A 13,110-nucleotide genomic window follows, 5' to 3' on the forward strand; every position below is an offset into this window, starting at 1 on the left:
TTTGTTTTTAGCAAATAATACATTGAAATTATTTTATTTAGATAATTAAAATATACTGTTCTTCTTTAAATCTCTTTGCAGTTCCATTTAATTCAAAATATTGTTGGTTGAGTATGATGCTTTGATTTATCTGTCTGATAATAGTTGAAAGTTTGGCCAGCACATTTATAATTGCTAGAATTGCTCATTAAACTGATACTTGATTCCTGTTTCCAACAGGATCAAAAGCTACAATTGCACATAATAGCAAAGGAGGAACATCATAAGAAACTGAATGAAGTTGAGAAATGCTATGCTACTATCACATGTCAATTTGGAATGATAAAAGGGGCTCATGAGAAATTAGAGCAGAATGGTAAATCTTTCTTAAATGTAGTCCTACAGTAGTTATTTTTGTAGTGTTTTTTCCTTCTTCAATGAGTGTTTTAACATTTTAGAGGTTAATCCTGTCTTCTCCATGGCATTAGAGGACGATGCCTAGGTGGAACTGATGAGTTTCTGTGATGGAAAGGAGGGAGAAGAATTTCTTAACCCTATACCTAGGTCCACTGCCTCTAGTTATCTGTTTCATGGGTGCTTCCTGTATCCCAGTGAGCAAAGATCATAGACCTCAGTTCTACAAAGAGCTGAAAGGTATCTTGCAGAGTGCTGAGTGCCCTTACCTGTGATTGACATCACTGAGGGTGAAATCCGGGCTCCACTGGAATCAGTGAGGGTTTTGCCTTTGACTTCAATGGGGTAAAGATTTCACCCTGAGAGTTGAAGCCATTCAGCACCTTTCAGGAAACCTCATCAGCACCTCACAGAATCTAGCCCTTAGAATAATTGGGAAGCCAGACTACTTTTTTCCCTCCTTGAGGGGATGAGGGGTTTGCTGCCACCTTCCAGCCATCAACAATCTCAATTGACATTCTCCAACTCTGATTCATGTTTTAAATTAAATATGTTGTCAACTGTACAGAAATAGAAAATAATAAAACAGGAAAAATAAATAGAACTAGATGAACAACATCATCTAGCACTCTCTCTTTTTAAATACTGCATAAATAGATACTCAAGTATAACAAGTCTGTACCAAACACTCATTCCCATATCTGTGCTTAAATTCTACAAAACTATTTGTGAATCTGTTGGTATATGACAAAATTGCACCAAGTATTTATGTGTGCTTACTTATGCATAAGTTTTGCACCAAATATGTTTTTCTTCCATAAAATAATACCAAAATTAAAACCTATAGCGCAAATATTTAAAAGTTTGTGCAATTTTGCACCCACAGATCTTGTGTAGAAAAAAACCCCCCTGTTATATGCATATAAGTCATGAATTTATATGTGACCACACCTTTTCATGGACACAACCCTGACTTGCATGTGTATATTTAGTGTTTTGTACATCCTTTTTGGCTGCATGCAAACATGTGCACAGATCTTTGAACATTCCGTCTGTATATGTATATACACATATGGAATATAAATAAATATTAGTTGTAAAAAAGAAAGGAAAAAATCCAAGCATTATATGTCAAAAAAGGCTTGTCTAAGTGAGGTTAAATAATTTTTCAAAACCTTAAACTAACTAGCTTTTTATATTTAGATAAGAGTAAATTAATGGTCTGTTCGGTGAATATTCTTGGTATTTTAGTGGCTGGAGTTATTCCTCATGCTCATGTCTTTTGAAATACAGTTGTGCTTAATATATAAAACAAAAGAAAATATTGCTGTTCTTTCTTTTTATTTATCATGGAAAAGTCCTGTTTACTCTTTGTCCTATGCAGAAAATGTTTTTTTGTGATTTTTATGGAAAAATAAGATTAGCTTTGTGTATTTACATAATTTGGAATATGTATAAATATATTTTATTATGCAAAGTATTTGCAAAGTAAACCGCTGGAAAAGATTAAATATAACAGCAATATAAGTGCTTCTGTTCAACAAGAACATGAGCTATTCACCATAGTAACTACAGTGTATCTCTTACTGAAGACAAATTAATTTTATACTGTGGTATGTAACAGCCATATTAAGCATGTAGATCACTTGTAAATTCTGAATATGAATCTACAGTGAATGGAAAAGTCACAGGAATCAATACATTAAATAAACCTCTAATTTCTAACCTACTGTTTTCCTGGGATTAAAAATAGTGTTTATGAAAACAATTTGTAGACTTTGAAAATGTTGAAGTTAAAAATTGGTGCTTCATGTAGTTGTATAGTAGAGATGCCCCTCTTTCTAATGGGATCCAGCACTTTTAACTCTGGCTTTATTTATTGTTATTATTTGTTTCAATCTACCAGGCTTTAAAACCATGAAGGTGAAATCCTGGCTCCACTGAAGTCAGTGGGAGTTTTGTCATAGACTTCAGTTGGACAGAATTTCACCTATGATATTTTATGTATTGGAAAGTTGTCTTGGGACATTTTAAGAAGTGTGTTACATTTTGTAATGCACATATTTAATTTGAAAATCTTTCTCATAATACTGTTACTGAGGCTATTATAAGCCTGATCACATTATAAACCCAACTTTCAAATATTCCACCTGAAATTGACAAGCTGTAAATGCCTGAGCGGGGTGCGGGGGGGATTAAAAAGGAGTAGGAACTGGATGGCGTAGACCTGTGCTACCCAATTTTGGAATGGGAGGTTTTGAAGAGGTAAAAAGAGGGCGCACGAAAGGAAGAGCATGGAATAAGGGATGAAGAGAAAGTACAGGAGATCAAGGTGAATGGATAGGGATAGAGGAGACTAAGAAATACAGAGACTGGGGAACATGTACAGTTTTCTAGATGTAGTATTTTAAACTCTTTTAGAGTGAAATTCTGGCTCCATTGAAGTCAATGGCAAAACTTTCATTGACCTCAATAGGGCCAGGATTTCACTCAAAGTTTTCAATGTAGATAAAAGTAGATTTTATGTCTCCTCTATTGCCTTTCTACTGTCCATTACCTCCATATTCCATCTAGGTATAATTGCCCCTACAGATCCTATGGATTTGCTAAACTCTGTGGAAGGGAAGCCGCATTTTGATGGGTCTCATAAATTCTGTAGAGCCTGCTTCCTCACCTTATAGATAATCTGATTTAAACTTTTGATGATAATAAAAAGTAACAGAAAAGCACAAACATCATCATTTGGTTAAAATGTTAAGGTTGAAAATTAATTAAAATCCAGCTAATACCCACAATTATATTACACTTTTCTTACAAAAATTCTACCCCTCTGTAAAAACCTAAAGGTTTGAGCTGTACCAGGATAATATAAATCAGCCTAATCCTAACTGAGTATTTTAGGCATTACTACAGTAAAACTAAATAATTGAGACACTTGCAACCTTATCTCTTTTTTCACAGAGTTTGTTAATGAAGTTATGTATATATTACAGTGTATATAACCACATGAAATTTTAATTAAAGGCATGTTTTGAGGATGTTTTTGGTTTCTTTTTCATTGAAGTGCTGGAAGCACTACAACTTAATAAGAAACTGGCATCAGTGAATAAAAGACAAGAGTCTGAAATAGATAATCTAAGGGAGGTAAGTTCAGTATGTATTTTTCATATGTTTAGTTGGGTTTCTTTGAGGAGCTTCAGTAGAAGTAGTAAGAATAATAACATACAAATTGTAGCGCTATTCTTCATAATGGCTAAGTGGCTAGGATTGGCTCTCAGGATACCTGGGTTCAGTTCCTGGCTCTGTCACTGCTTTGCTGGGTCACCTTGTGCAGTCACATCCCTCTCTGTGTCTCAGTTCCCCATCTGTAAAATGGGGATAATGCTACTGACCTCCTTTATAAAGTGCTTTGAAATCTGTGGATGAAAAGCACTATATAAAAGGTAGGTATTATGTTAATAATATATGCTCCCCTTCCTGTGTAAAAAATATGTGGGAGGAAAGCTCATCGAATGCTGGGCAGCTTTGAGGAGTTCCTGGCACATAGGAACTGTCATTGATCTTCACTCATCCCAATTTCTTCCTTGCCAATAACTGGTAGGATGGCTTTCTCCTTTGGTCTGTTGCCATTGCTTCTCCCACCCCATAGAGAGAAGCAATAGATGGTACTTTTCAGAGTAGCCAGAAGGAGATAAAACAGTGATTTTTAACCTTTTTTCATTCTTGGACCCCTAAAAGTTTCAAATGGAAATCTTACATAGTCTGCAAATCCCACTTCGAAAGCCACTGTTCTGTGGTAACAACAGTCTTTTGGAGACCCCTTAGACATACTCTGTGGCCTCCCTTCCCAGTTGAAAACCATTGAGATAGAATATGGCAGTGGTTCTTGCTCTGGAGTCTGGGACTCCCTGCGGGGGCCGTGAGCAGATTTCAGGGGGTCCACCAAGCAGGGCCAGCATTAGACTTGCTGGACCTAGGGTAGAGAGCTGAAGCCCCACCGCAAGGGACTGAAACCCCTAGGGCTGCAGCTGAAGCCTGAGCAATGTAGCGTCACTGGAGCCCCAGGCAATTGCCCTGCTTATGCTGGCCCTGGCTTTTATATGCAGAAAACCAGTTCTTGGGAACAAGTGGGCCATGGAGTTTTTATAGCATGTTGGTGGGGTCTCAGAAAGAAAAAGGTTGAGAACCCCTGGCATATGGGGAATGGGCAAAAGAGCACCTATGCCTATAAAAGAAGTCTGGTAGCCTGGGAGAAAAAAAAACATTGCAGCATCACTAAAATAAATGGAGAGCTTTTGGACAAGTGTAACCATGGTGAATGGGGGGCACAAGACGTGTGGACAGTGAGGCTACCCCGCCACTGAGCTCCCTCCTGTCCCTCACACATGCAGAACTATAGTAGTTGCCGGACATCTCTTTGGATTTTCCCTTTCTCCTAAGCAGGTGAGTGAGGCAAGCTAAAAGGGTCAATGTGTGTGTCAGGAGGGGCAGTTCTCTCTTCGCTTCTAGCAGCCAATTAAAGGGAGACAGGAGAAAAGCAAAGGCAACCCCTGCAATGGTCAGATAATTTCATCTCTGTCCATAATGCCTCCTTATTCTTGCCTCCTCCTCCCCACTTCCATTTATTTGAAGGGAGGTCCAACAATGTTTTCCCCTTGATCATCAGGCTCCCAGAAAGCTTGGAAGAGAACCAGTTCACTGCTCCACTCCCAATCTCCTTTGGGTTTCTGTTGCACTGATATCTTCAGACAGATGACTTTGTGGTCCTGCTCCCGCTGTTGCTACATGAAACTACCTGTTCAGGAGTCTTGAGACTACTACTTGCAATAGGGAAAATTAGTTGTTTGGAGAGGGATTCAGTTACCATTTAAGTTTGTTTTAAGCTGATCAAAATTGGACATTTACTCACTGTGACTCTTGCATTTCTGAAAAGTGAGGTTGATGAGTACAGCAATGCTTTAAAATTCTACCTGCACCTAGTATTGTTTTTCAGTTTTTAATAGAACACACAGCTTCTCATTGTTGAGGTTCATTGGGGTATGATGCCTTTAAAAATATGGTCCAGAAATCAATTATACCCTGAGATAGACAGTTTAATTAATTAAGACCCTTTTTCATCTGTTTCTTTCAATCTCAAGCTTGTTGCCTATTGCAGACATTTATTTTGTGCTCACAGTTTTAATAACAGCAAAGATAAATCACTAATTAAATCTAATTTATTTTTAGTTGCATACTAGAGTATAAGGCACACCTTGAGTATTCAAAAATACCAAGTTCCAAAATGACTGTTTGATCCAAAAGGTCAGAGCTATGTCTATTGTTAAAATCATACTTAGAAACTTAATGATAAAGCACAACATTGTGAAATTACTCAAAAGGGTGTGCAAATTATGAAGAGGTTTTATAGCTTTTAGAAAAGGCTTTAGTCCAAATCCGTTATTCAAATGATAATAGCATTACACCAAAAATCCACTCCCCAAAAGTAAATGGTTTTGAAAAACAAAACTAAAATGGGGGATTTGTTTTAAAATGGTTAATCTCAACAGTGTGTTCCTCTTCAGAACAAATATAACTATGTGGTGCATTTTGACCACAGAAGTCTTAATCTTTGAGAAATGAATTTTAGTCTATGTAGAATGGTTCACATCCTCAGGCAGGATCAAAAATTCTATGGAGTCCATGAAAACTGGCTTTTGCATAACTGAGAGGCATACACTGGAACTGGGGTCTGATCCTGCACTACGTCCAGATTGAGGCTTCATGATAAACCTCAAAATTCCAGAAATGTGTGAACGTAATAGTAAATTGGATTAGTTATTTTGGTTAAAGGAAAAACCCAGAACAATTTTATGAAATAATTATTAGGACTTTTTAATATGTGAGGGGAAGAAAATTGTACACTGCATCCAGCAACACAATCTTTCACTGAGATTTTTTTCCTCCAGGATTTATTCTTGAGCTTTAGGGGTATAAATTAAAAGAAAATATTTTTATATAAGCAAAAAAAAAAGAAAAAGTCTCCTTTCCTCCTTTGACTACCATGACATGTTTTTATAAAGTATCTTGGTTTTTTTGTAAACGTCTAATTGGACCTTCACTCTTCAAATGCTTCCTCCACATTTAACACTGGTGAGAGAACTACACTGCGAGTTAACCCCCTGCCTGTTGTTGTTCAAGCAGGAGCCTCATCACCTTCTTGCATATAGTGATGGAAGTGCCATATGTCACAATACAGGCAGGATGTTTACCCATTTTTTAAACAGTTTTACAAGTAGAAAACATCATATAAAATAATTGAGAGTAAGCTGAGTTCCTAAATAAAAAGGATTTGGAAAATTCACAGTAGTCATAGAATGTGGTGTGTCAAAGCTGTGTATATAAGAAATTGCTGTTCTGAGAAAAATATACTGAAATTCATGCGTGAGATATTTTGTTACTTTTTTAAAAACCTCCCTGATCCCAAAAAACTCAGTAAGTTATTCTGTGTTTGCTGCTTTTTATCCAAACCTTTAAGAGGCCGTTTTCTTGATAATTTGTTACGTTTCTAGACAATTTTGGAGAATTCATCACAATTTCTAATTTTGACATTTCATCAAAATGTTGAAATTCAGTAAAAAAAAAGAATTTTCAATAAAAATGTTGCAAAAATTATATCCAATTTTTGATCGGCTCTGCCATTTAGCAGCTTGATTGCTTGTGCACCATTTCTGGTGAGCAAACAGGTTATACAGTGGTTTACACTGCATTGCTGCTTTACAACTGTGTAGGGGGCTTCTCAGTTCTGACTACAGGCTGGAAATATGGGTCATGTGAAAAGGGAGAGGTGTCAGGACTAAATCATAAATGTTCTGGGCCTGATTCATTTTGCTCATGGTCAGTTTGTGCCAGCCTAGCCAGTGCAAAGTGACCACAAAGTGAACCCCTTTGTAGAATAGCTCCACTGTAGTGTAGGGTGCATCTGCAGAAAACACAAAGCAGGCGGGAACCCCCATCACAGTAAAGCATGTTTGGAACAAGCTGGGATCAAGAAGGGATGTATCCTGCACCCTGGCTATTACCAATAGCTACAAGGCCCAAAAGGGTCCTTACATCCAGGGTACAACTCACATAGCTGACCTAACTAGCATTGGGCTGATCTTGCCTGTGACGGCTCCAGGATCTGAGGGATACAAGTTGTCCATCCCCCTTAGTCCCTGAACCAGCCTCAGTGCTGGAGCAGGAATAAATTTACTACTCTGTGTGCTCTACTCTCAGTGGGCTGTCAGCCATTTTCACAGCCATTAGGAAGTTTAGCCCCAGATCAGGAGTAATTGCTCTCACAGGGTTGCTACTGATAGGAGTCTGAAGCTGGAGAATATAATTTACCTTGTACTTGTAGCCGTAAAAGTAAGTTACATCTCCAAGATTAAGAGAATGGCACATACAGATCCAGGACATTAGATTGGAGCTGTCCAATATGCAACTGTGGTGGCTCCTAAGTTAGATTGGCGCAAGTGTATGTGCCCCAAGCAAAGTGTATCTAATTGGTTTTTAGACAGACTATGTATGTTTGTTTGATTACCAAAATTTTTAGAACTGGCCTTGGGACATTGTGATTCTCTTAAAATGACTCATTCTACTACTTGTGGGAGGATATAGCCTTCTCCTGACCTGAACTCCTTTCAATTGCAGGCTTGTCTTAACAGGACTGTGGCATAGGTTTCATTCTCAATATTTTGTATTTTAGGATATTTGGTTTTAGCTATTACATTTGGCAGGTTTCATTTCAAGTATTTGGTAATGATTATTTATGAAATGCTTAAATTGAAACTTGGCAAAGATAACAGTTGAAAGAAACAAACCCTTAAAAATTATACTGAACAAGGCTTGAGGAATTCACCACAGAAGATAGTGGAGAGAGAACAACACAAAAGATTGGGGAGAGGGCCACCAGCCAGTTCAAAGGGTCCAGTACCTCAGCTGCATCTCTTAGCTTTCCCATGCAGCAATAGAATGAAACTGACATAATTCATTGTCAGGTTCACTTTGGTTACAGGGTTCTGAATAGCAGCCCTGAAACCGACCAGTTTCTTGTTATGGTAGAAACCTCTACGAAAGTTAGAAGAAAGAGCTGAAACACTAGAGCTCAGATACAGTAGACTTAGGAATCATAGAAATGTAGGGCTGGAAGAGACTTTGAGATGTCAGTCCAGCCTCCTGTACTGAAGCAGGACCAAATAAACTGAGACCATTCCTGACAGGTGTTTGTTTAGCCTGTGCTTAAAAATCTCCATTCATGAGGATTCCACAACCTCCTTTGGAAGCCTTACTTAACTACTCTTATAGTTAGAAAATTTTTCCTAATATTTAACCTAAATCTTCCTTGCTGCAGATTAAGCCAATTACTTCTTGTCCTACTTTAGTAGACATGGAAAACAATTGATCATTGTCCTCTTTATAATAGTCGTTAATATATTCGAAGACTGTCCTCAGGTTCTCCCTCAGTCTTCTTTTCTCAAGACTAAACATGCCAAGTTCATTTAACCTTTCTTCATACTGAGGGTTTTATTTAAACTTATCATTTTTGTTTGCTCTTTTCTGGACTGTCTTCAATTTATTTACATCTTTTCCTTAAAGTGCAGCACCCAGATTTGGACACAGTTCTCCAGCTGATGGCTCAGCAGTAATGAGTAGAGAAGGACACTTGCCACCCATGTCTAACATACAACATTCCTAGTAATACACCCCAGAATATTAGCCTTTTTCACAACTGCTTCACACTGCTGATTCACATTCAATTGTGATCCATTATAACACCCAGATCTACTACCACCTAGCCAGTTATTTCCCATTTTGTAGCTGGGTGTTTGATTTTTCCTTCCTAAGTGGTAGTACTTTGCACTAGTCTTTATTGAATTTCATCTTGTTGATTTCAGACCAATTCTCCAATTTGTCAAGGTTGTTTTGAATGCTAATCCTGTTCCCCAAAGTGCTTGTAACCTCTCCCAGCTTGGTGTCATCTGCACGTTTTATAAGCATACTCTGCACTCCATTATCCAAGTCATTAATGAAAATATTGAATAGACCTGGACCCAGGACGGACTCCTGCAGGACCCCACTAGATACACCATCCCAATTTGACAATAAACCTTTGATAACTACTCTTTAAGTATGGTCTTTCAATCAGTTGTGTACTGTGTGAAAAGCCTTAATAAAATCAAGATATATCACATCTACTGCTTCTCCTCATCTACTAGGCCAGAAAGCCTGTCCAAAAAGAAAATTGGGTTGGTTTGGTCTGATTTATTCTTGATAAACCCATGCTGGCTATTTCTTACAACCTATAATTCTCTGGTGCTTACAACTGATTGTTTGGATGAAAACACTGCATCTGTTTACATTTGGTTCATATTTGGAACATTACCTTTGAAGCCATAAAGGCTACAAACGTAATTATTTTTATTTCAAAACTTAAAATTCTTCATAAAGTGATGGCCTAGGCCCCTGCACTCACCACAGAAAGTTCTCTACTTGCCATTGGTGAGTGGGTTTGTCTCTAGATCTATTAGTATTTTCTCTATCTACATGATCAGATATACCAGATTTGCGGTATTGGTACAAAAGAAAATAAATATATATCTTCCTCAGGTAGACCTCCCACTCCTCTACTTAACCTCCATGGCCACAATATAAATGTGCATAATAGATTTCTTTTTTGTTTTTACAGTGCAAGATATGAAGTAAGGACCAAACTGACTACTTTGTAGGATTTTTCTTGTGCATGGCAGTAAATCCTGAGTTTTAGAAAGCATGCGGTATCAGAGCCATAGACAGTATTTGAACTTGCTTATCCATTGGGCTTTATAGTACACAAATCTAATAACTGTCTCCTATACAGATAGTGCATTCAAAAAATTGGCATAATACTCACTTCCTCAACGTCAAACCTCTCACACCCTCTTACATTTAATTCTGAAAATATGTTTTGTTACTTGTTGTATAGACCCTTTCAGTAAAAATGAACATAATGAGTATTATCTAATTTTTCTATGAAAAAACTGAAAATTTCCTAATCGGATTTTCAGATTATAAAATATCACATTTCTAAAGTAATACTATTCTCTTTCCTGTCTTCAAATTAAACAAACAATTATACTTTGTCTATGTAAGAGCACTGTAAGTTCACTTATGACTACAGAGTATTAAAGATAATCAAAAATGAATTAATTGAAAGTAGTAGCTATAGACATATTCTTTCATATAACTCTATTTTCATGAATTTTACATGCAAGATAATCTTCATTTTTTCTTTTGCACTGGTATATGATTTTGTCCAGAACAGTTAAACCATTGTTTCTGTGATAAGATGGAATTCCAGTTTTGTAGAGAAAAGTTAAACAGACCAAACATAGTTGCTAGATAAAACTATTACCATTCTGAATGCTTGGTTCACAACTATGGCATCATGAAGAATTCTTGATACTATCTGTGAACAGCATTCATAACCTCTGCAGTTTGTCTGAGTAAACGTCAGAGCGCTCAAGGAGAGAGCGATATTAAACAGACTACCTTGCACCAGAAAGGGAGGGTGGGGGAGAAAAGGGCATAATATTTATGAGTCCAGGAACTATAAGTTGTAATTTAATGAGATCAAAGCATTTGCTGTTTATTTGCTGCACTAGCCGCTTTGGATAAACTAGTTAGAAAACAGATGATGTTTTTTTTAAAAAGTGCAGGATATTTAAAAGATTATAAAGGCTGTAAAATCAAAGGCATATTTTAAATGGAAAATCATGTTGTAAAGGTTTCTAATATTAAATTAATTTAGTGTTCTCTTGAGATTAAGTAATTAATGTTACAGAGAAAGCAAAGATCCCAAAAATTTATGGTCAGTTCCTGTTTTTGCCAGATATCCACTGCTCTTCCTTTTTTTTCTGCTATTTCCCAGGAGTACCCAGAAGTTGTCATTGGTGTACTAATGGGTACTTTACTCCTGTTGTATGGCTCGGCATAGGCGTTCCCTACCAATATCAACTATAATGTAACTCTAGTACTTTTGTAATAGGGAGAGGCAGTAGCAATATTTATACAACCCCTCGTGGTAGATGACTTGATGCTTTCTTTTTTTTTTTTCACTGATAGTTAAAACATAAACAATCATTACTATTTATTTAATGTATATTACTTAATTTCATTTATTTTGGTGTTTCTGTACTTTTTTAAAGAAAGGGCACGAGTCAGGGTAGTCTAAAGATTTGTCTGTTTTGAATTGCAATGCTGATACTGGATGAACTATTTATGCATGTTTCCTGTGTTAAGGAACTGAAGAAAGTAACTACAGACTTGATAAGGTCCAAGGTCACATGTCAGTACAGGGTGGGAGAAGAAAACATCAATCTTATAGCAAAGGAACAGCAGTTACAAGAATTACAACAAAAAATCAGAATGGTATTCAAGAAGCTCTTAACATTTGTTGGCTAATGTTTCCTATTGCTCATTTAAAGAACACAACTGTAATGATTTCCAAGTGATGCATACATGTTGCTATACAGTTTTGTGAACTGAATATATTTAGTGACAATTATTTGATTTTAAATACTGTATTTTCTAGGAAACTAACTAAATTATAAATGTAAGATATTTTATTATTTATAAGATCAAATTTCTTTCAAGCACTAAATTAATTAAATAGCTCTAGATAAGGATGAAAAATCAGTTTAATGTAATTTTATTTAAAAATATTATTAATATTAGATTGTTGCATAATATTTTCATACATTACTTAGTGTTCATTTTATATTTTGTTAAGGAAACAGAGATTAATAAAAAGCTCAGTGAAGAAAATGCACACATTAAAGAAGAGAAACAGGTGAGTGGTTAATGCAAATTTGCTGTTTAAAGTTGATTAATAATACTTGTGATCTAAAATATTTGGCTATTTAAGAAATATGTGCTAAACTCTTAAAATTAAGTGTTCAGCATTTTACTTTTCAGAAGTAATTTAATGTTGATTTTAATAATAAAAACAGGATCTTACTGTTTTTATATCAAATCAATTAATAGGACAAAAATTCTTTTATTAATTTTGTTTTCCACATTATATTTCCAAGTCTTCATTTATTTATTTAACTTTCAGTCAAGAGAAACCTGGCATGCCAATGAAAATAATCTTCTACATATGTATTCAATAAAGATATGCAGTGAGGGTTGTAGAATACTTGTTCCCTCTTTCTGCACACTGGTACCCAACAAGTTACTTGCATTTCACTAGTAGTCCATCCAGTGAAAACTGGGATCATGTGTCAAGCATCCAAATAAACTACTCAAACACACACTAACTGTAATAGCAGTGTACTGCACTGCTTTGCAGGATATCTCATGTAAAAGTGATCTTTTCTTAGGTCATAAAAGACTCCCTCCCCATAGGTCATTAATACCAGGCATGTCAAAGAAGTGATGTACTTGTTCTCAGGGAGGGGAAAGAACAGAATACTGACCACTTTACCCATTAAAGGGTGATCTAGCAGTACCATCACAGTTTCAGAAGACTGTATTTTGACTTTGTTTTTGAAGAATGCTTGACAGTAGAACTAGAAAACGTAGGTAATGGATGCTTATTAGAGTTTAACTTAATGACTCTCAGAGCCCTAAGTTGTGCTAAAAATACACCATAGAGTGATGCTTTCAATCTGGTGTATGCGTATGTTTGTATCATTTGGGAGTATGGTCAAGTATTCC

General features: G+C 36.3%; 1 protein-coding gene across 1 annotated transcript in view; it reads left to right on the forward strand.

Annotated features, from left to right (window-relative positions):
• Positions 1-13,110, forward strand: part of CCDC73 (coiled-coil domain containing 73) — a 154,448-nt gene that overhangs the window by 87,456 nt on the left and 53,882 nt on the right. The window contains exons 8-11 of the mRNA XM_043548532.1: positions 220-355; positions 3,458-3,537; positions 11,692-11,820; positions 12,182-12,241. Of these exons, the coding sequence (XP_043404467.1) occupies positions 220-355; positions 3,458-3,537; positions 11,692-11,820; positions 12,182-12,241 (405 nt within the window). The remainder of the gene's footprint in view (positions 1-219; positions 356-3,457; positions 3,538-11,691; positions 11,821-12,181; positions 12,242-13,110) is intronic.

Source organism: Chelonia mydas, chromosome 6 (assembly GCF_015237465.2).
Source record: "Chelonia mydas isolate rCheMyd1 chromosome 6, rCheMyd1.pri.v2, whole genome shotgun sequence".
In the NCBI taxonomy this organism is placed as follows: domain Eukaryota; kingdom Metazoa; phylum Chordata; order Testudines; family Cheloniidae; genus Chelonia; species Chelonia mydas.